At 36.3% G+C, this 24743-nt stretch overlaps 2 protein-coding genes across 5 annotated transcripts; both read left to right on the top strand.

Moving 5' to 3' along the window:
- Positions 1-236: 236 nt before the first annotated feature.
- On the top strand, positions 237-10805 carry LOC147392214 (protein SPA1-RELATED 4-like). 4 transcript variants are annotated; one of them, XM_086458280.1, is made up of 8 exons: positions 239-460; positions 742-1907; positions 1998-2155; positions 3877-4849; positions 4934-5101; positions 5214-5525; positions 6328-6387; positions 9958-10805. In XM_086458280.1, the coding sequence occupies exons 2-8, from the start codon at positions 1044-1046 to the stop codon at positions 10144-10146; spliced, it is 2724 nt and encodes a 907-aa protein (XP_086314406.1). In that variant the 5' UTR covers positions 239-460; positions 742-1043; the 3' UTR covers positions 10147-10805. The 4 variants fall into 4 exon arrangements, with proteins under 4 accessions (XP_086314408.1, XP_086314406.1, XP_086314405.1 ...); XM_086458279.1 differs by having other exon boundaries at positions 719-1907; XM_086458281.1 differs by having other exon boundaries at positions 241-460; positions 719-1907; positions 4934-5080.
- Positions 10806-13847: 3042 nt separating this feature from the next.
- Positions 13848-23306, top strand: LOC147392213 (eukaryotic translation initiation factor 3 subunit D-like). The gene is made up of 2 exons (XM_086457737.1): positions 13848-15629; positions 23065-23306. The coding sequence occupies exon 1, from the start codon at positions 13926-13928 to the stop codon at positions 15624-15626; it is 1701 nt and encodes a 566-aa protein (XP_086313863.1). The 5' UTR covers positions 13848-13925; the 3' UTR covers positions 15627-15629; positions 23065-23306.
- The last annotated feature ends 1437 nt before the right edge of the window (positions 23307-24743 follow it).

Raw genomic sequence — 24743 nt, 5'->3', positions numbered from 1 at the left:
CTAGTTTAGCACTTTAGTTTAATTTAATATAAGGTTAAAAGCTGATTTTGACCTAGAGATTGGAATTTTTAATTGGGGAAACATCTTTTCCACAAGTTGATGAAATTACCATTTTGCCATGACAAATGGGACGTAAGCGGATGATGTTGTGCCACGTATGTCACCTGGAATAAAGCGAGAAGGAGAGAGCGAGGATAACGAAGGAGAGAGCCTAAAGGACTCGAGATTTAAAAAGTGGCAATTAACTAAGACAGTGGACCCAATAAGAATTCAAAGAAATATAGTTTTTGAGTTGAAATACATTATTTTATTCATGAGTGGTTTGGTTTTGTTGCTGATATGTTGCGAGAAATTATGGAATTAAGAGAGAGAAAAAACTCTAATTTTGTGAGGCTGAGGAGCTTCGATTGAGAAAAAAGCTGAATGCAAGCAAAGTTTGGACGTATGGTTCAGTTCTTAGGTAGGGGCTGCAGATCATCTCTCTTTCTATATCTTGTATGACTTTCTATTTCTATGTGTGTGTGATTTGGCATGAATTCTTTCATCTGGGTGTAGTTGATTTATATAACTGTTTTTAAGATTTGATTAGATTCTCCTTTGTTCATTGTGAAAATATGGATTTTTCTGCAAAGGGTTCTTGTAAGTGTTGATGCTTGTATAGCTTCTTCTCAGAAATCATACTCAAAAACTCATATTTTTAGTTTATCTTTGTTCACAGCATGGACTTGTTTTGAATTTCAGAAACTGAGGAGTTTTAGAATCTTTCTTGGGGGGAGTGATTTGTGTAAGTAATATGTTGTTGGTGTGGTTGGTTGTGAACTTGTAATTCTGAAGTGGGTTCTTGATTTTACAATAATGGCACTGATAGAAAGGAGAGGGTTTGTTTGGTTGGTTGTGAACTTGTGATTCTGAAGTGGGTTCTTGATTTTACAATAATGGTGGTGATGGAAGGGAGAGGATGTGGTGGTAGTCAGATCATTGTTCATTTTCTTCCTTGTGTTTATTCTGGCCTGGTGTTGTGGCAATAGGGGGTGTAGTAACTAATGGAGGGTTCGTCAGATTCAGGTTGGGAGAAGTCTGATAGTTCTAGGGGATTAAATCCTTACATCGGCTCAAGTGGGAGACGTCGGTTGGTTCGCGGGAATAGGCTAGGTGACTCAGGAGATGCATCAAATAATTCCAGGTGTGTACAAGGGGATAAGGAGAGAGACCTGGTCTTGCGACCTTGCACGAATCACCTTGAGCATCATGTTGGTTCTTCTGGGGCCTGTCGGGATGAGGTCGCTGTAGGCTCTGTTGTTCGTGCAGTAGAACGTGATGAAATTAGTCTGAGGCAATGGTTGGACAAACCGGAGCGATCTGTTGATGTCTTGGAATGCTTGCACATATTTAGGCAGATTGTTGAGACTGTGAACCTGGCACATTCACAAGGCATTGTTGTCCATAACGTGCGGCCTTCCTGCTTCGTCATGTCCACTTTTAATCGTATCTCCTTTATTGAGTCTGCTTCATGTTCAAGCTTGGGTTCTGATTCGTATGAGGATGCCTTGAACAGCCGAGTTGTCGACGGACAGTGGTCCTTGTCACAGCCAGCCCACGAACTGCAGAAGCCGAGTAGAGTGGGTTGTGAAGACACTTCTGCAGATGCTTCTCAGAGGGCATATGGGATCAGTTGCTTGCGGTCGAGTTCAGTTAATGCCATGCATTTATCATCAATAGAAGAGATGGGCGAAGGAAAAATTGAGGATGGCAGGAATGTTGAAGAAGGAGAAGAATTGAAGAAAAACTTCCCATTGAAACAGATATTGCTTATGGAGTCCAGTTGGTATGCTAGCCCAGAAGAGGATGGAGGTGCTTCAAGTTCCTTTTCTTCAGATATTTACCGGTTGGGGGTTCTTCTTTTTGAGGTCTGTAACCAAATTTAGCTTCTCATGTTTACAAGTATTTTAAGTTGGATGGCAAATTTTCTAACCTGTTGCAGTTCTTCTTGCAAGCAGTTATTTTGCACATTTAGCTCGACTGAAGACAAGCTTAGAACTATGTCCAATTTGAGACATCGTGTTTTGCCGCCTCAGTTGCTGTTGAATTGGCCAAGGGAAGCTTCATTTTGCTTGTGGTTATTGCACCCTGAGCCGAGTACTCGACCAAAAATGAGGTTAGTTCTCCTTATACGGCTATACAAGATTTTGCTTGCATCAAACTTCGATTGGATATACTCCGTTGTCTTTTGTGTATTGTATTCTATCCTGTCCCAATCCATTCCCTAATAATCCTGAAGGATGTATTCTGCTTAAGAATTGCCTAGAAAATTTTAAATATTGGCCAAAATGGTTTAGCTTTAATGAATTATGATGTTGGATAGATGCCATGTTTTCTAAGATACCAAGTTACAGATATTAATGTTGGAAAAATATTATGTAATTTTACTGGATTAATCATAAATTCTTATTCCCAAAATTCGTGGAAGCAACGCACATTCAATTATTCTTCAATGAATAATACATTCATCAAATAGAATGTAAATTATCAACACTAACCATGGTTGAACAATTAATTTGTATCCAATAAAATTAGTCCCCATTATATAAAATAAAATACTAAAAACAGTTAGGGAACATAGTGGATGTTTGGTCTACTTAAAAGTGTATAAAGTGGCCCAACCTAAAAATGCCATCATGTAATCAAGGTTAAGACCTGATATCTTGTGCATGGGAAAAGGTGTCATGGATTTGAACTCAATTTATTGTAGGTTTGTAGGGTTTACTAATTGTTCGATGAGCTAAAGACTTGAAACTGTTCAACTTTGTAGTCTATAAATCAATTCAATAGACTACAAACACCACCTTTGGAATGGTATCGATTTTTGAAATAGACTTAATCTCAATTTTTTTTCGTATGATCACGGGTTTAGTTGGTCAGTTTAGGATTTGATTGGTGAGGAAGAAGAGATGGGGAGGAAAGCCCTTATATTAGAAAACTGACGGTACAAGTATATCCTAGTTAGATATGTAATGTCAAACAATCCAACCTGAGGCGTAAGGACAAAAACGCCTATATGCTACATGTTTATTACTCCTATACTACTAACTCCCAACACTTCCCTCAAGTTGAGATGCAGTTTAAAAATTTGGATCCCACGCAAAGAGCATCTATCAGTAGTCGTCTGCAGCTGCAACGACAGATATCGGGAAAAGAAGTCCAGATTGTGAATTCCTACTGGGCTTAGACATTGTTAATTTATAATGGGCAAAACTTTCTACTCAAATATCTGATTAGAAAGCCATTAGATGCATTGAAAAGCTCGTTCAGAGATCTTAAAAACTATTTCATGACTTTTGGGCTGCTTTTAATAATCTGGATGTCAAAACACATAGGAAGTTTTGGCACATTGGAAATATTGAAAATTAGTGATATTTTAGGTATTATTAGGAAAATATTTATTCTAAACCATAAGCTAAGAGTAATTTATCAGTGCTGTATCTTTCTGTGTCAAAGTGTATATTGATTTTTCCTGCATATGGTATTGTATTAATTCATATCATGTGATATGAATCCTTTATCTGGCTTACGAATACGTTGAGTGATACCATTATTTTAAACCATGAGATTATCCCATTAGTTGTCAATGACGAGGGTCAGGGTCCATCTGTAGTACTTTCAAGTTGCATTGATATCACCCCTTCTGCTTCTGTTTACATTTTTTGTATTTGAAAATTGTTCCCATTATCCATTATGCCCTCTTTAAGCAGGTCTTGGATCTCTATGCTTCGAATAGTTAACCTGTGATTGCTGTTGATACATTTAGCAACTTTTCGCTATGTAATCTGACTCTAAAACAATGTTAGACCCTTCTCTTTTTGGTGTGACATATATCAGTGAGTTGTTACAAAGGGAGTTCCTCAATGAACCAAGGGACAGTTTGGAAGAACGTGAGGCTGCAATAAAGTTAAAAGAGGAAATAGAAGAGCAGGAGTTGCTTCTTGATTTCCTTCTGCAGATGCAACAAAGAGAAAAAGAAGCAGCTGATAAGTTGCACAATACCATTTGTTGTCTGTCGTCTGACATTGAAGAAGTTCTGAAGCAGCAATCCATCCTCAAGAAAAAAAACCCAGAACTGAACAAGGATGATCATTCAGCATTGGGAAATGTAGATAACCCGTCACCGAATCTAGTTAGAAATGAGGATTTAGCTACCTTGGGGTCCAGAAAACGTGTCAGATCTGGACTTCAGTTCCACGGTGAAGAGGAATTTGATGAAGATATAGGTGATGTGGAGACGTCAAAGATACAAACTGATAATCCGGAAAGTATTCTGTCCAAAAGTTCTCGATTGATGAAGAACTTTAAGAAACTGGAATCAGCTTATTTTTCAACAAGATGCAGGTCAATCAAGCCAATGGAAAAACCACTAAATAGATATTCTCAAATTAGTAGTAATGTTAGAGGGTCAGTTGTGGTAACTGAAGGAAGTTCTGTCAATAATTTGGGCTCCAAGGAGGGGAATGCTACAGTTAGAAAAAGTGGATGGATAAATCCATTCCTTGAAGGTCTGTGCAAGTATCTATCTTTCAGCAATTTAAAAGTTAGGGCAGACCTCAAACAAGGGGATCTGTTAAATTCCTCCAACCTAGTGTGCTCCCTCAGTTTTGATCGTGACAAAGAATTTTTTGCTACAGCTGGTGTAAATAGGAAAATTAAAATTTTTGAATGTGATATGATCCTAAATGAAGACCGTGACATTCATTATCCTGTAATTGAGATGGCTAGTAGATCAAAACTTAGCAGCCTATGCTGGAATAGTTATATCAAAAGCAAGCTTGCTTCAAGTGACTTCGAAGGTGTTGTGCAGGTAGGCCTTGGCATATATTTCATTACCATTTTTTCTCCCTCTGATGTGTAAGGTTCTTCAGTTGCTCCTTTAAAATGTATTCAGGTTTGGGATGTTATGCGAGGCCAAGTCTTTATGGAGATGAAGGAGCATGAGAGGCGTGTTTGGTCTGTCGATTTCTCATCAGCAGATCCAACGAAGCTGGCTAGCGGAAGTGATGACGGTGCTGTTAAGCTATGGAATATCAATCAGGCAATTCTATTTTTGCACTTGGTGGATATCAGCTTTGAAACTAAACGTACTGCATTCATCTAATTGTCAGCATTATGTTGTTCTTATATCTGGATGAATAATAAGTTATTTCTTACATGGGTTGCTAATGCAGGGAGGAAGTGTTGGTACCATCAAAACAAAGGCCAATGTTTGCTGTGTTCAGTTCCCTCCAGATTCTGCACGTACACTTGCATTTGGTTCAGCTGATCATAAAATCTATTGTTATGATCTTCGTAACACGAGTATTCCTTTGTGCACCTTAATTGGTCACACTAGGACTGTGAGCTATGTCAAGTTCATAGATCCAATGACTCTTGTTTCTGCATCTACGGATAATTCCCTGAAGCTTTGGGATTTATCAACGTGCACATCACGAGTACTTGACAGTCCTCACCAAACATTCACCGGGCATACAAATGCAAAGGTGCACTCATTATATTAATTTGAACTTCTTGATGTGTATAATATAAACTTTATTTTGTTTCTATGGTTATAGCTCAGGTTTTTGCCATTTTAATCACCATTAATTTGCTCTCTTTCTTATCAAGACGATTTATACCATTAATCCTATTTTTCTTTGATTCTTTCTTTCTCTTCGAACAAGTAAAAAAAAAAAGTCATCCAAGGTGGAACCAGTATGGAGACCCTCAATAAGGGGAAACCAAAATTTGTCAGCATATGATGCTGGAAGTATCAGAAATAACAACAATGTTTGTCAATTTACTGCCCGAGAAAGTGTACTTATAATTTCCACACTGTTCAACTTCTCATATCACCCTAACCTATAAGTAATATTTCCTTGAAGTCTGTGGGCTGAGTCATCCTTAATCCCTCATGCAAATGGCATCCGCTTCATTGGATTTTGAACTTTAGGACCATTTGCAAAAGAACTTCGTGGTTCAATTTTTAAGTAGAGCACTGAAATAAAATCGATTTTCTTTTATCCGATGCATTTCCCAATTCTGTGGGTCTGTGATGTACAAATAATATCCATGGCTGCGATTGTTGAATAAAAATTAAGGATTAATTGATATTGAGTGCTTTTGAATACAAAGGTGATAGGTTTGGCCAAAGAATCTTGATAAATTTCTGTTGCTTATGTGAATGAGTGTTCTATTTTTCCTGATGATGTCTCCCCTAGTATTGTTTGCAGCTATAAATTCCTCTTAGAAATCTATGGTAGCCTGGATTCGTTTGCTACTGATACATGTTTTGCTTGGTCTCAGAATTTTGTGGGTCTATCTATATCTGATGGTTTCATTGCTACAGGCTCAGAGACAAATGAGGTACTTCACATGTCAACTCAATAGATTTTAAATTGTGCAATTCAAGATCAATCATTTCACTAGATTTTTCATGCCATAAAGACTGTATAGTTGATAAATTGAAGATATTCATCTATGATTTTGTTGCCTGAAACCATGGGTGATTAATTTCGTGATCTGCTTCTTTGAGATAATTAATAATACAAAGTGTTTTTTAAATTTGTGGCAAGTGGAAATAATTTATTTGTTTATTTCTCATACCCTGCATCTACTATGATGGGGGCAGGGCCTATCTTCTAATCAAATGGATTTATCCTGAAGAACTTGGCACATGCATGATTTTGCTACTTTGTAACGGACGCTACTCAACTGGGCCTTCTTATTCAATCTACTTTGCCCTTAGGACAATGATAATCTTGACTGCTTAAGGCATCCAAACTTATTTTACAGCGTCGTTTGTTTGATTATCTTCTATCCAGAGTCGATACTATGTTGGACACAATACCAACTATGCAATCCAGATGACACAAATCATGCGTTCATTTTTCCATTACGCAACCCATTCTTGTGAGAAACATATCGTTAGTATCAGCTCAGCTACTCACTAATAAAGGATATTTCTGCTATTTCTCAATGGAGAAAGTTTTCGTCGGTTTTTAATAGAGCGTATAGGCCAATAGTTAGAGCTTTCAGAGGAGAATGGAATGAAAGATAAAAAGGAGTAGAGGGACTCCCCTAATTTCATTGAGAGGTGGGACTTGGTGGATCGTCTGCCTCAAGATGCAATTTCACATGATCTAGAAGTGGTTGAGTGAAACAAAATATGTGAGCCAAACGTTGGGAGAGGTCTTGGATTTAGACACTTCAAATAGATGAACACAACATATTTCCGGAAGTGGTTATGGAGGTAATGGGAAGAAAGGGATAGCCTATGGAAAAAGGATGATAGAAAGTAAGTTTGGTAATGATGATCAAGGGCAGCATTCCAAGTTTCCATTTTCCTTGTATGGCATAAGAGTATGGAAAGGAACTACCAAAGTTCGGCTTCCTTTAACCCTAGAACCCACAAGGATGAGCATGAGATTTAGAGAGGACCTGTGGTGCACACTATATATATATTTTTTTTGATAAGTTGTGTTGCACACAATATTATCCTTCTAAATTCAACTCTTCTTTTATGTTTCTCTATTCAATTGGAAGGCATCACATCACCATTATTGAAGAATGTGCAGGGATGAAGTGGGAATCTCATGGAATTTGGGCATTGGGAGAAACCTCAACTTCTGGGAGATTGATGTAATGGAAACACTTATTCAACGGATAAGTTGTGAGCCCATTTCTCCTTTGGGGGAAGACAAATGGGTATGGATATGGTCTTCAAGTAGGGGGTGCTACATCTTTAATATTTTTCTCATTAAAGAACACTACCAAAGTATAGATATCCTCAAGAGCACGGTTGTAGTGGAGTAATAAAATTTGATGAGTCTGAGATCATATCCACAAGGACTGTTGGAACAGTAACACACAAAAATCAAGGTAGCCTACAATTTTGAAAGAGAGATCAGTTCTAGAGTGGGTTTAGGGGATAGGGTGAGGTTTTGGGAAGATAGGTGGTGTAGGAATTCGGCTCTATCAACTCAATACCTATCATTGTATGCTTGTTCTTAGAAAAGAAACTGCTCGATAAATCATTGTTTGATTTGTAACGAGATCTTTAATTCTTGGGATTTGGGTTTTAGGAGAAATTCAATGATTGGGAGATAACCAAGGTAACATCTCTTTTAAATATCTTGAATGAAGTCCAAATCAAGGAGAACGATCAAGATAGGTGGGAATGGGTCAAGATTAAGGATAGGAGATTTACTGATCGCTCTTTTTACAAAACCATTCTTCCAAGATCGGAGATTACTTATCCAGTTTCCCTCATTTGATCATCTTTTGTTCCTTCTAAGATATCCTTCTTTGTTTGGCTTGCCTCCTTAGGGAGGATTCTTACTTAAGACAATTTGATTTCTCGTGGGTGGATCACTCCAAATTTTTACCCCCTTTGTAAGAGTGATGGCAAATCTGTGGACCACACTCTTTTGTATTGCTCTTTCTCCCAAGGCATTTGGTTTTTGTTTCAAATGTATTGGATTATCCCCAAGAACTTCTAATGACCCTAGAAGGGTGGGCTTACAACATCTTCTCCCATAGAAAAAGGCACCTTTAGGTTATTCTTCCTTAGGCCATAGCTTGGGCTCTTTGGAAAGAGAGAAACAACAAAGTATTCCAGGGCAAGGAGAACAACTCGCATACGGTGTACATGGAGATTTTAGAGCTGCTATTTTTTTGGGCTAAGTTAAGCAAGGACTTCTCCGGGATCTAATTTGAGGACTTTTTATTTAGATGAGACAGTTTATGTAAAGAGTAGGATTCCTTTTTTGTCCTTTTCTGTTTTTCTGCTTTCCGGCTTGGGGGCTTTCTCGGCCTCTTTTGTTTCTCCTTCTCTTTTTGATATTTATAAAATCTTCATACTTATCAAAAAAAAAAAAAAAATCTAAGGTTGTTTCCTTTATGTGGACGGTTGGTAAAGATTCTAACAGTTAACCATCTGATTACTAAATGTGTTATTGGAATCAACAAAGGTGAAAATTGAACATTTATTTATGTATTGTCATCGGCTTGAGAGATTTGAATGGATAATTTTTTTTACATGTTCATTATTTATTGAAATATTCCAAAAACAGTTTTGATCTCCTTGGTCCTTTCAAAGGAAGAAAGGTCTCTATGCAATCTGCTTCCTTTTGAAATATGTTGGGTGTGAAAGGAAAGACTAATCTCTGTAGCAAAGAGGAGATTGTGCCGAAAACGAAACCTTATATATACTTTGACCTTAATCATATTATATGTTAGAGAGAACCATTTTGATGATTTTGTTTTCTGATGGGATTGTCTGATAAGCACTTCTATGTAATTTACTAGTTGTAAGTTGCAACCTTCATCTGGTGGTTTGTTCCTCACTATTATGCTTTGAACAGCTGTTGTCTTTTTTTCTTTGAATAAATTTACTCTTTCATTGAGTAGTGTGTTGAAGAGTCGTGGTCCGGAATGGTGTCCCGTTCCTATAAAAACGTAAGGTGTCTACGTGGCACATTTTTGTTGGAATTCAAACACCTTCAGCTGTGTGAACGGCTTGATTAGGAGCCCGAGGTGTTGTAAACACCAACTAAAACAAGCCACGTAGACACCTATCCTATTTTATAGGAATGGGACACCGTATTGGATCTCGAGTCATTGAAAAAAGCAAAACTAAATGCAGAAATGCCATCCCTCTAATAAAACAAAAAAGAGAGGGAAGAAGAAAAATAATACAGTAACAGCAAAACTAAATGTAGAAACACAATCTATTTCTGGAATTTTATTTTATTTTTTTTCCTGATTCCACTTTTTGTTTTTGTTACCTTTGATTTTGAACTGCAAGTTTTAAAATTAAAAATAAGAACTTCCGAAATTATGAAGTAGAGAAAGTTACATACATTCATGCTTTGTCATTGTCAGTTTGTCACCCATTTCAAATTTACCCTCTGTTGTTCCATGTTGTGATTACAGGTTTTCGTCTACCACAAAGCTTTCCCTATGCCAGTATTATCTTTCAAATTTAGCAGTGCGGACCCACTCTCTGGTCACGAAGCAGAGGATGCCTCACAGTTCATTTCCTCTGTGTGCTGGCGTGGTCAGTCCTCTACATTGGTTGCTGCTAATTCTACTGGGAATATCAAACTTCTCGAGATGGTTTGATTTGGTCTTTTTCCTCGGATAATACCTTAAACATCCCATTAAATGTAAAAAAGAAAAAGGAAAAAAACCGACCAACAAAAGCCTGTGTACCCAAGATTTGGTACCGAAGGTGTGAGGGATAAGGTGAGCTACGGCTTCATACTGATCATATTAAACCACTTTTTGGTATCAAATTTTAAAAAGCAGTTTACAGAGAGTGGAGGAATCAATCAACTCTATTGTAGAATAATTTTTTTTTGTAAACTCTCAAGTAAAATCTGCGTCATTCGACAAACTAAATTTTGACTGTTACTCGGGTTTGTAAATGGGTTTTGCCACTAAGTTTTAGAGGGGAAGCATCAATCTCGCTGAAGGGTAAATCTGGTATAATAAAATGCAATATGTTGCGGCGTCCAGGAATAATGGAGTGACTTGATGAAGGTGATTCCTTCATGTCATCAAAGAGACATGGAGACTCCTTGGAGTCGAGATCTTCCTTGGAAAGTGTATTGTTATCTTCTTGTGGCAAGATCAGTAACGATTTAATAGATTTGTTTGCTAAAATTAGAGGTCTCAGTTGTGGTCTAAAATTGTTTCTGGCCTTCTTCTCCTCTTTTCTTCTTTCTTATGTATGTATTGGTTGGAATACTCTCATGTTATATATACAATTTTTGTACACAGGTGGAGCACCAAAATGCAGTCTTTTCTGAAACTTCTGCCCTTATGGATTCAAATTTTATGGAAATATTGGTGATCGAATGTTTAAAATCATAATGCATTTTTGTTTAAAATCAAATTGCATCTGAAGCAGATGGGATCCTTCTTGGAATCGAAATTCAAAATACAAATTTTCGATCCTTGGCTCTGCTGCCAAAAAAAAAAGTGTGGAGGAAGCTTGAATACACACAAACCACGTGTTTCGCATCTCTTTCTTCTCAAAAGGATTTAATGATCAGCGGCAGAAGCAGAGGGCTTCCATGCCAACATTCAACTTGCAATAAAAGTTGCCCACCACACATTGCACAGTGATTCAAGTTGTGTAATTTGGGAGCAATGTATTATTAGCATTTCCTTGTCCCTTGGACCAGTAACATTCTCTCTAAATGTAAATCTTTAAGAGAATAAACAGCATAAAACAGTGGCCACCAAGGCATCCCTCTGAAAAGGGAGAGGTCTTGAGTTCAATTTCTCTCGTTGGCCAAACCCATGGATTTGATTTATCCCTGCTTGCCTTGTATGTAGTTTGTAGGGTATTGCATGAACCCGGGGATTTGATGCTCCAAGAAGTCAGTTGCTTCACCCTTACTAGTTGGGTCTATGGGTTTGGAACCGTCATAAAAAAAGAAGAAAAGAATGACAAATAATAAGCTTAAGAACTTACTGCACGTCTCATTGGGATGTAATATGTGTAGTTTATAGGGATTTTGATTTTAATTTGTTTGGTGTTTGTAATTAGTTAACCGAGATATTCTAATTTTGTAAGTCGTATATACGTCACACATGGCAGTTCTAGTTTATAACAAAAGAAAATAAAAAATTTTGACGTGCACCATCTGCACCCACTTTTTGTTTGTTTGTTTCACCTACTTTACTGCTTTCACCCACTATCCCTACCGAATCTCAATTTCATCCTCAAACTTCTCCTCGTCCTCCTCCTCTTTCTTCTTCTCTCATTTGTATCTCTCTCTTTTTTATTTTTCTTCTTCTTTGAACCCACGTAAGTTTCAACTAGAATTTTATAGTAAAAGAAACAATACCTTTAGAACTTGTAAAATAGATTAGCAATGATTGTAAAAATCTCAACTCCTAACATAATAACTATTAGAAAATCTCGGTCGTGGAAAAAAATATCAAACAAGGCTTCATTTGGTAAGTCAATACAGAATACGCCAATTGGTAAGTTTTTATTGAGTCTTTTTAGGTGGATACGGTAAGATCCTACCGAGTTTCAATGTAAATTTTTAGTAGCTTCCTATTGAACGAAAAATTAGTTTTTTTTCTAAGTGGGTGCGACTAGTTATTTCGTGATTTATTGGAAAAGTGAGTAAACGAGCAAAAACGTGGGTGTCGATAGACCACGTCAAATTTTTATTTTTTTAAGATTCTCTTGACAAATAACAATACGTGCAACTCCCTCTTTGCACATTGTTTCCTTCTCTAAGCAAGACCCAGGTTGTTAATGGATGGGCTCTGAAATCAATTTGATAAGAATCCAATCTTGACAAATAACAATACGTGCAACTCCCTCTTTACACATTGTTTCCTTCTCTAAGCATGACCCGGGTTGTTAATGGATGGGCTCTGAAATCAATTTGATAAGAATCCAATTTTGAACCGATGTAATTAGCATCATCAAATTTTTATTGGATCCAACATTAAGATCCATACCTGATCCAATAACAACTGGAACAGATCAAACCCAATTTCAAATACAAAATCTAAATAAACTTTATGTATAAAATAGAATATATGACTTAATATATATATGTTCTCACATTTTGTTAGATCGTTTCCCTATCGATTGAGACAATTGGACATGTTGATCCTAAACCGATCAAATAATTTATTGGAATGAAATCCAAATTCTCAATCCAGATCCAAAATCGTCAAAATCAGATTCCAATCCTAGTTATAACACCCCGCAACCCCCTCCCCTCTCCACATACACACAACACACATAATAATAATAATATAATAATAATAATAATAATAATAATAATAACAGTGATATATATGCACTCAGTTTTTTAAAGAAATTGATCTCCAAGTCCAATTTTTTTTTTGTCATCCGAGTTGAATCAGATTATCTGATTTAACTCGGATTCTTGGGTGCTCATCTAAACTAGGACTACAACTTGGGTGGGTTGTGACTCAGATCAAATGACAGAGTCCTCAGTTCAAGCTCAACTCAACCCGAACAATGAGCATGAGCTCATTAATCCAAGTTCAACTCAAATTGAGCTTCTAAACTCAGGTTATCTCGTGTAAGGTAGTTTCCGACAAGTTGGGTGGGTTGAGCTTATTGAATAAGAAATATATACACACAAGAGAGCGTTCAGAGACCTTAAAGAGAGTCACAAAATTTTGTTAAACATTTTTAAATATATGGGCTTAAAAGTTTCGGAATCATTTGATTTTTGGTGAGGATGATCTATGTGGTGAGAAAATCATCCTCACCAAAAATCAGTCAATTTCAAACTTCTAACCCCAATTTACAAGTTGAAGAATCATGAACCGCCAATTATTTGTAAATCACTTTTAATGGTTTTAGAAATTTCAAATGGGCTGATTTTTTATGAGGATGATCTCCTCACCATAGAGATCATCATCACAAAAATCAGCTCATCATGGAAAAATGTTTGGCACAAAATTTGGCTCACTCTTTAAGGAATCCGAATGCTTTCCCGTAAATATTAGCAATCCACTTAAATTGAAAAAAAAAAAAAAAAAAAAACCCTCCCTTACAAATTACTGTAAACATGTGTAGTGAGAAAAAAAAAAAACGTTAGAAAGAAATATAATTAAAAAATATTTATACATTGATTGCTATTTAGTCTAGGGTCAGGTTTGATAAACCATCAACTCTAGTTAAGTTCAACTCATTTTCTACATAACTCAGCCCAAACTCGCTCATAAATCGGATTAAGCCCGTGTTGAATCCGATCCAGTCCGCCCAAGTTCCAGCCCTAAATTTAGAACTAGGGTTTATCACTTTAAAGTTTCATCAACTGTATCTCTTTCAACTTTCAACCTTCAGTCTCTCTCTCTCTCTCTCTGAGATCTGAAACACAGAAGAAGCCATGGTAGGCTTCGAAGTAGGCAGCGTTCCCTTCAACTCAGACGGTTGGGGTCCTCCAGAAACAACTTCTCCTCTTCTCTCCAATCTCCCTACTAACGTCCCTTTCGCCCCTTTCAATCGATCCGACAAACTTGGCCGAATCGCAGATTGGACTCGAAACTACAACCCTTCTCGAAACCCTAACCCTAGAAATCCTTCTGATTCCGCTTTCGATTTCTCCCTCGATGATTCCTCAGCCGCTTTTGCCGCAGACGACGATTCCTCCTTTCGTCTCGTCGATGGAAAACCCCCTCCTCGCCCTAAATTCGGCCCTAAATGGCGATTCCAGCAACAACGCCAACTCCCTCAACGTCGCGATGAAGAAGTCGAAGCTAAAAAGCGCGAGGCCGAGAAGGAGCGATCACGCCGCGATCGTCAATATAATATGAATCGATCCGGCGGTAATCTTCCTCGTCGAGAAGCTGCAGTGTTCAAATCCTCGGTCGATATCCAGCCCGAATGGACAATGTTGGATCAAATTCCGTTCTCGACTTTCTCCAAACTTTCTTTCTCTGTTCCTGAACCAGAAGATCTCCTCATCTGTGGTGCGCTTGAGTTCTATGATCGATCCTATGATCGAATTACTCCGAGGCACGACAAGCGTCTCGAGCGGTTTAAGAATCGGAATTTCTTTAAAGTTACAACTACTGATGATCCTGTGATCCGTCGTCTTGCTAATGAAGATAAAGCTACTGTTTTTGCTACGGATTCAATTCTTTCGACTCTAATGTGTGCTCCAAGATCGGTTTATTCTTGGGATATCGTGATTCAAAGGGTCGGGAACAAATTATTTTTCGATAAAAGAGATGGGTCGCAGTTAGATCTTCTATCCGTTAATGAGACATCTCAGGAACCATTACCAGAAGCCAAAGAAGATATTAATTCAGCTTATTCGTTGAGTGTCGAAGCAGCTTTTATTAATCAGAATTTCTCTCAGCAGGTTTTGGTGAGAGATGGAAATAAGGTGACTTTTGAGGAACCGAATCCGTTTGCTTCTGAAGGTGATGAGGTTGCTTCGGTTGGGTACCGATACAGGCGTTGGAAGCTTGACGATGATATGTATCTCGTTGCACGGTGTGAGGTTCAGAGTGTTTCGGAAGTTAAAGGGCAACAATCTTTCTTGACCTTGAATGCGCTTAATGAGTTTGATTCGAAGTATTCAGGGGTCGATTGGAGGAAAAAGTTGGAGACACAAAGAGGGGCTGTTTTGGCTACGGAGCTGAAGAACAATGCGAACAAGCTTGCAAAGTGGACTGCCCAAGCATTGTTGGGTAGTGCAGATCTTATGAAGTTGGGGTATGTTTCGAGGGTTCATCCTCGCGATCACTTTAACCATGTAATTTTATCCGTAGTTGGATACAAGCCGAGGGAGTTTGCAATGCAAATCAATTTGAACACGTCAAATATGTGGGGGATTGTTAAATCTATTGTTGACTTGTGCATGAAACTGAATGAGGGGAAGTATGTTCTAGTGAAGGATCCATCGAAGCCACAAGTGAGGATTTATGAGGTACCTCCGGATGCATTCGAGAATGATTATATGGAGGAGCCATTGCCAGAGGACGAACAGGTCCAGCCACCTGCAGAAGGAGATGCCAATGGTGGGGAAGCCATTGCCGATGCAAATGATGGAGAAGTAAAGGAGGTTGTTGCTGAGGTTTGAAAGGTAATTATTTCTTATGCAAGTTTGTTTCGAAATTGAGACTTGGTTCAATGTTTCAGGAAACTTTCCTTTCTTTATAACTTTACTTTTGTGCTTGCGATTATTTTTTTCCTTTTCATGAGATTATGTAGTTATGCCTCGAGGACATCAAATGATAACGCTTTAGGAATTTCCTTAAAATGGTTTGGTGTTTTGTGAAGTAAGAAAAGAATTGCAAGATGAGATGTAGCGTCGGAAGGGTCTCTGGCTTAGAAGTGGGTAGGCCCCCTTCCTTCTGTTCAGTCTATGATCTCGATTGTGGGTGGGTTCGTTTATGCAACTATGCAACTCTTTCTTCGATTGCTTCAGCTTGAGAACCCAGTTTGTCATGACGGTTGCCCACCACTATTACTGTTTTTCTTCTCATTTATAGTTATGCTTTCACTGGCATAGTTTATATTGTTTTACATGAGTCCTTGTGTAGTTTAACACAAAAAGGAGGTGCTCATCTAGGTCTATAATTATAAGCAATTCATTAAGGAAACAAAAGAAACACAAGCATGAGAGAAAGCTCACAAGAGGCCGAGGAGACCTACAAAAGGAGCTAATCCAAACCAAAACACAATTATACAAGCAACCTACCTAGAATGACTGAAGACGGTAAGTCCTCACTTATATTTAAAAAATGACAATAACTCCTAGAACAAACTAGAACCTTTCAATCTGTCACGCCCCAAAAATTCAACCCGAATCCCCATGATTCGTAGTTGAATCCAGAGGCATGATATCTAACCATATCATGATAATCAATATATAGACACAATTTTTAACATAGTATAACAACGGAACTTTCATTAAACAAAGACAAAAATTAAAATATCTAATTACCAGAGAATGCACATCATCCACACAACCCAATGTCACTAAAAACATCTCTTAAACTAAAAATATACGCATATACAAAGGGTAGACCCAATGTAATAGCAGTCCAGCTCCTCCCTTGGAAGTTTGGTCTCATCATCAATATGCCCTTCCTGAAGTGGAAGCTTGTAGAATTCCTTAGTTGTTGGTTTATCTGAAATTTTTGTTTGGTGGTATGAGTAAATTGAGTTACCCAACAAGTTTCGTATAGTTCAAAACAATATTCCTAAGTATGCAGAGTAATCACATTAAAGCTGTTTAAAATATGCAGGTTTTATTTCAGATAATATCAACTACGAAAACAATCAAATTAACATACTGAAATAACTGCATTTAAATAATTTAATCAAAATATTGTAAATGTAAACATTTATAAATCATCATGATATCTACGTAATATAAAATAAATTTGGCTACACAGTCAAACGTATTGATGAAATTGAATCCCAACTACATTTCATTTTTATTGAACTTAATTTTTTTCACAAGAATCTACTTTTTTTTAACACCAAAACTAAATTTTCATTTTAACTAGCTAGATATTTGGAATCTATGCAAAAATCCAAGTCGAGTAAAATTTAGATCTAGACTTATAAATTTTCATGATTTACAACTTTGTAAAAGAAATTAAAACCAAATTCTTAATGATTATTACCTAATATTTCATTTTTAATTGTAAGGACTTCTTGCTGTCCAGAAATTTAGCAACACAATTTCTTATGTAACCACAGAAAAACCTTGTAAAAATTTTCCTATGTTTTCTCACCATTACTAAACTATTCAATTACATTTGAACATAATTAAAACATGTTTCAAACATCTGAAAGCATGATTTTCAGAACATAGTAGAAGTGAAAAATAACTTGATTTAAAAAAAATGCTTTTAATATAACTTACGACTATGATTAAGAACTTATAAGAAGCCTATCTGATTATGAGGTCTCTAGAATGTGCTAAACTTATTTATTTTCTCCAAATTGGTTGGAACTATGAGTTGGAGAGAATGAAGTTCTTTTTCTTTCTAAAATGCCCCCAAGGGTTCCACTTCGAAGCTTGTAAGATGCTGATTGCTTTCTCTATTGGCTCTTCTTCTAATTCTTCCTCTAAGACTGCCAAAAAAGGTGTTGGAGGAAGATGGTCTTCACTTTTAATGGAAACCAAAAGCTTGCTTCAGCCATTGCTTTGGGTCTTTCGAGAGAGAGAAACTACAAGGTGTTCGAGGGCAAGGAAAGTATGCCTCATGCAGTGTATCTAGGGATTTTGGGTCTGCTATACCTTTGGTCAAAATTGAGCAAAGATTTTTTGGGGGTTTCTTTTGATGATTTTGTATTCAGATGGAGTCTTATGTGTAACTCTTAGCTTTCTTTACTTGTTTGTTTTGTATTTTCTTTTGCTTTCTTTGGTGACCATCTCAACCTCCTTTTGTATCTTCTTATCTTTTCCTTCCCTTAAATATAATTTTTACACTTATCAAAAAAGATATACATGTACTTCATCGATGAATAAAGGTGGGACAGGTGGTTGACTCCCAAACCACGCACTTAGATATTTAAATATATATTATATAATGAAAAAGGTGAGACAGGTGGTTACCCTACCACTACATAAGTTTCCTTTTATAAAAAAACAGCCATCCACACTTACTAATAATACGAATCACTAATTAGACATGAACCCAAGTTACTTAAACTCAATTTATGTTAATACATTTATTTAATTAAATAAATAATTTAAGTCATTACATAATCACATAATCAAGGCTTCACATCTAGAGACAACATCCTCAAAGAAAAATCTTTTGAAGTCCTCGTATAGCTTAAGATCGAAGGGGCTTGTCTACTTTAATATTCAAAATTAGCATGGAATCATTTTTAGGTTTAAAAACTGTGGCTATTAGTCTATCCTAGCAAAACCTTTTTAGGAACTACATTTGTGTATGGAGGTTGTCAATGAGAAAGGCTTGCTCATCTTAATAAATTTTATTATCATTTTTTGCTTGTATGAGAGGTAAGTGTTAGAGTATTGATGCGAAGCAATGTAATAAGGTCTACTGCGATACATCGAATTGTATTGATAAAGATTTAGATAGGATTAGATTAGTTAGAGATTTTGATAAGATCTAACTAAATTAGATTGTGGTTATCAGATCAGTTGAGAATTTTTATTTATTTTCTATATAAACCCTATTAGGGTTCTTGTAATTGATTATCAAAAAGTAAATTCAATTCATTTATTTTATGTGGTATCAGAGCTTACTATGTCTTGAGAAATCAATCTTGTTCTTCTACCTTTTGCTGTTGGCGGTGGCAACACCACTAGCGGAAAACCACTTATTCTTACACTATTTTGCAATTTTTTCTAATAGGCATTTCATCAAACAACTTATGCACTTGGTCAAGTTGAAACCCCTCTGTACCTAACCAGACTTGCCCCTTCTAGTACACTCTTGTCACAAGAGAGAGAGAGAGAGAGAGAGAGAAATCAATCTTTATTGTTTCTCTAGCTCCATTGTTTTTTATCTATCCGTTACACTCTTGAAGGAAGACCGCCGTTGTTAATATAAGGTTGCCTCTAGACCAAACCACCACCATTGCCTTTGTAAAAACCCTCTTCGTAGCCCTAGCTATTGTTGTTGTTGCTCCAATTTTTCTCTTTGTAGTTGAAATGAACCTATAAAGATCGTAGTGATGGCATCACAGGCCAATATCCCTTGGAATTTTCGTCGATTCCATGATTTGGGTGGTGCCCTCATTCAGATGAAGAGCACCCTTAGATGACTGTCCACGAGAAAAATGTTAGTGAGTCCTTTTTCTTATAAAATACCTAGTAAGCCTTCATCCATGTGTTTTTGAAATCTAGCCCACATTCTAATTCTATCCCGCACCCATTGTCCCTAACATGGTTACTAAGGGGTTCCAATCCCATTATTTCCAAAGCCCTCTCTTTTCCATGGCTTAAGATTGATGTTAATAGAGAAGAAGAAAAGAAGAAGAAGAAGGAAGGAGGGAGAGAGAGAGAGAGAGAGAGAGAGAGACTTATTGGTCTCATGAAGTCCAAAGATCCTTTTTGCCATACTAACTTGTGAATCCATAATGATCAAGCCTCTTGGACTAAATGGCATCTGAATCCATAGAGATCAAGCCCCTTACCTTGAGCTTTTGAATCTAGTTATCAAGTTCATTTTACCTTAAACATCATCTAAATCTACAATGATCAAGCTCTCTATCAATTTTGAGGCTTTGAATCTTTATGATCAAGTTCATCTTGGCCCATTCTCATTTTTGGATTAAAATCATTCAGGTTTTTGTCTAGCCTAATTGTTCATGGACCAATTGAGGCCTATTTGAGTTTAGTTATTTGCTCATCCTTCTCTTCAACACTTGGGGGCAATATAGATTTGGTGAAGTAGTTCTTATCTCATTGGCGAAAAAAACAATTGGTTCTTCCATAACTATCGTACAAGACAGGGACGACTAAAGATTCATCTCGATGACCAGGCTCTTTTAGGCAATTGATTTCAACAATTGTTTATTGTGAGGTTGGACTTTAAAGAAAGAACTTGAACATTGGAGATATTAGAGAGATTGTACATAAAGCGTAGAAGCATCACAAAGTTGACAAAGAAAAAATGATCCATTATCTAGGGTTAGTGGTTATTTGGGCCTATTGGAGTGTAGTAAGTAGATCAGCATTATAACCAACAACTAAGCCTACCTAAAAGAGTTGGGGGCCATCGTACTCCTTAAAAATAACCTATAGGTGAAGCTTGTCAAATGTAATAAATAAATTTCAATGGATGGGATCGCTGGTGATGGCTATGGATTAGAGTATGAATTTTGTAGCAAATCACTGTAAGTGCTTGAATTGCATCTTGTTTTGCATGTGCATAAGTTCTTCTAAATTTTCATAAAGAGTTGGAGAGTTGCAGCTAAGAAGATGACTATTAAAGAGGTTGAAGGGAATTAAGAGTGAAGAAATCAAGGATGTAAATGAAAGATCGTTAATCAGAGACCAATTAAGAGGGAAGAAATTAAAGGTGGAGATGAAAGATTGTTAATTAGGACGGAGACATTTCATCTTGAAAGTGCATATAACCTGTTTGATGAAGTGCTCCTCGGGGCAGTTCACCATATGTAGCCAGGACCTTCAATAAGTTCCACATCATTGAACTTGATCAGAGGATCATGACTCTGATACTATGTAAAATAAATGTTTATTATTGGATAATCAATTACAGGGACCCTAATAGGGTTTATATAGAAAATGAATGAAATCCTAACCGATCTGATAAGCACAATTTAATCTAATTAGATCTTATCCAAATTTCTAGTTAATCTAATCCTATCCAAATCTCTATTAATATGATTTGGTGTATAGCAGTACACCTTATTACATTGCTTCACGTCAATACTCTAACAATAAGTACCTTTATAGTTAGGGAAATAAGTGGCATTTTGTGTGGGACTCCATTGGAATATTATTGGGAACATATAAAGAGACTCAATGCACAACTTGAGTGTAGAGCCCTTAATTTGGGTATGGTTGCACTGGTGGATAAGGCTTAATTTATGCACTTGTAGGCATCTTCCACCAATTTAAAATTACGGGGTGATTGTAGTGAGATTAAAAGATGATTAGCGAGTAGTTTGGATCTTGGAGTCTCTAAGATCTACCCTTAACTAGGATCTTACTCATTGGACACTGTTGTACTTAGGCGGAGCAAGCGATGATCGATTTGTAAAGTAGGAGTCTAGGACGAAGAGGATAAAGAGTGATTGGAGTTCTCTTGGAGTATTCCTTCTTTCGTTGGCAACTCATTATAGTTTTGCTTCTTATTATTAAATTGAAGGGCAATTTAAACTGCTTGTGGTGAGTATAATAAATAGATATTAGTAATATTTTGAAACATCCTTCTAAGGTCTCACTTAAAGCTTGAGGGATATCTTTTGGCTTTTAGGATACATTTCTCTAGCATTTAGAATATTATAGAAAGGAGAATACACTTTTGCTGGCTAAGTTCCCATTCAATTGCCTACTAAGGATTGAGAATAACACTTGATCTATTATTGATCTTGATTAAAGGAGAATAATACCTGCATTTGTTTGCTTCTTAGTGCCTTTGGGAAATTAGTTTTATTAGTTCGATGTGCATCTGTGTGCTTGACTATGGCCTCAGTTGTGTTGGACGCATTTGAGCTGTTGTTGAAAATGTAACTATGTAAGGAAGCAATGCCTTGTGAGTGTCCTGTGTTGGACAACTTTGTTTGTCTATCAGTCCGTGTTCGTCACTGTGGCATCTTGGTGGCACCATCCCATAGAGGACAGGTCTGCTACACTATTGGTTCATCCACTCACAAAGTCAAGGAGAAACTAGCCAATAGTTGTAATGTGGCATCATTGTTTTGGCCTTTTATACGATTCTGTGGTTGCTATGGTTTACCTTCTACAATCTCTCACTGGAAACGAGCATGATAGGTGCATAACTTACACTACCCTTTGTGTGTATACTTTGATAACAATAGATTATATCAAATATGGGTCCCTGTCACTTTGGTTTACCCCCCAATGTGAAGGAATTACACTCTATCTAGAGCCTGGTCGCCCATTAAAGCGGGCTTAAGGAAGCTAATGCTGTAGCATGGACTTGAGATATCGGACCAAGATTCATGTATAATAAGATTTGGCAAGAATTTTACAGACTAGCTATCAAATATAAAAAATTTTACTGCCAACCTAATGCAACTCTTCTACTTGTCGACGATAAAACTCAAAAGCTCAACACATCACCCTCCAACATTAAATATTCAGTTCCTAATATTTCCTCAATTCACACTTTCATATGGTAGTGTAAAAACTAGCATTTGGGCTATGTTAATGAATAAGGCTTAAAGTCTTTATGTAGGACATTGACTTTTTTATGGCTGAATTAATACATTTTTTTGCATGGTGGTTGTGAATCTTGCATTTCTTGGGCTGGTTTATGTGAATTTGGAAATTCTACTTTGCTTGACTAAAATAACCAAAGCCTTATCCCAAAGTTTTGGGGTCGGCTAAATGAATCTTGTTGCTCCATTCTATTTCGCTTGACCAAGAGAAATTAAAATTGAATGATATTTTTTAAAAGCATACAGTTTGAGATGTATGTATTATATAATCCTTTATATTATAGAATCACTTGAAAATATGAGTAATAATTTTGGAGTCTCATTATGTCTCAGATTTTAATTATGATTTGGTTCTATAACTTGGTTAATGTTGGAAAACTCTGAAAATTTTGAATTTTGTGTTAGTAATATGTTAGTAACCTATAATCTCTCGACTAATCGCTGTGGATATACCCTGCCACCACAAACAGGCATATCGGGTAAAGTCTCAGGTGGGTATAAGTTCTTAAAATTTGTGGCCTTTATACTTCAGATCTAAATCATTCTGTAACAATTGAAGAGGTAACATTGAAGTTAACATGAGTTCCTTGTTTTTTATTTACATTGTCCTTGTTGTTGTTGTTGACAGATATATCCATATTTTATTTTTTCAGGAAACTGAGAGAACCGAACGATAAGAGTAATGCTGAAGGGGAATTAGAATTAGAGTTTTGTGGTCTCCATTGCTTGAGAATGAACTAGCTTTGCATTTATGACTTTTTAGAATTTATCTTTGCAGCGAATTTTGCAATTTATGCTTTTGTCTTGTTTTTTTTCTTCAATAACTAAGGGTAATGGTGTAATCACTATTTGATATATATTTATGGGATAAGATTTTCAATTAAACTAATATAAACCTAGAGAAAGAGAGAGATGAATGATCTCATGGGTGATTATACTAAATACGAAAGTAAAAGATAATTGCTTGATTACTCATTGATAAATTAATTATATTCTAAGATAATGATTTGGTTTATCACCTTAAAATCTTATTCTAATTCCTCACATCTAATTTATTAGTATCGTCTTGTAATCTCTTGCTCTTCCGAACAAGGAATGTGGGATTGATTACGATTTATTATCAGGCTCTTGATGGTATTGCTTGTTGGTTATTGTTTTGTTTGTCGGTGAAGTCTACCATTGTGATTGTCGCATGGTTCTTTAGCTGGATAGAAATTTTCAATTAAATTGAATATCTCAAACTATAGATTAACTAAACTCAACAAGTCGGAATTACAATAAAAGTTACTGTGGCAATGTTTGTTCATACCCGAGAAGCTCTCCCAACTTCCCGTGCATTAGAATAATAGATTGATTCACCCAAGCTGTTTTGGCGTAAATCAAGACATTGTTCATCAATTCAATTTAGGTCTGGATGAGGATTGAAGATTTTTTTGCATCCACAATTAACTTCTAATTATTCTTATGAGAGAAAATTATTTTTATAATCCAAATCAAATCAAACATAACATGGGACTCTAAGACTGGCTTATGGGCCAAGAATCCGAAAAGCTTATGGTTGACCAACTACACAAAAAATAATTTATTGTCTTGGACAACAAGCCTACATGTCTGGGTGTGCAGATAACATTTGTTCTTTTAACAATTTTTTTATTTATATGGAAAATTATTTAGTGACCTTCCCCACTTTCTTTTTTGTTTTCTTGGACATCAAGCATACATGAGCTGATCATGGTTTCAAATCTCATCCCATATACGTGACTCATCTCCATGTCATTCAATGCGTCATCTCGGGCGATTGGCGAGATGACTCGGAAAATATTTTGAAAATCTTGTCTGAAGCAACTAGGATTTTGTATTTTCTATTATATAAATAAAATATGATTTTATAATTAAACCCTTGTTAGCAATTTAAAATACTGCAAAAATTTGATTCATGAAAAATTCAAGTTATATTCGATTTTGGATTGCAAAAATCCGGTAAAAAATTTGGTCAAAAATTCAATAAATGAAAAATATGCGGCATATGCTTCATACGTGTATTATCCGTTTTATTTAAAAATTTTGATCATATGATAGTGATGGTGATGATAATAATGATGGTGGTGATAATGAGGACATTGAGATTATTGTTTCATTGATTTTTAAAAGAAGACCAAAGTCAAGAGATCAATCTTTAATTTAAAAAATTAAGGTGTAATCTCAAATACATGTAGAGGGCCATGTCATTATTTTTATGCAGATAAAAGGGACATTTGTCAAGTAAAAAAGTGGATTCCTCCAAATTTTTGAAACCTGATCACTTCAAAGTTGATTTGTTTTAAACGTCACA

This window comes from Akebia trifoliata, chromosome 11 (genome assembly GCF_017979445.1).
Source record: "Akebia trifoliata isolate Shusen 1 chromosome 11, ASM1797944v1, whole genome shotgun sequence".
NCBI lineage: Eukaryota > Viridiplantae > Streptophyta > Magnoliopsida > Ranunculales > Lardizabalaceae > Akebia > Akebia trifoliata.
The sequence above is the reverse complement of the archived record's forward strand: the minus strand, read 5'-3'. Positions and strand labels throughout refer to the sequence as shown.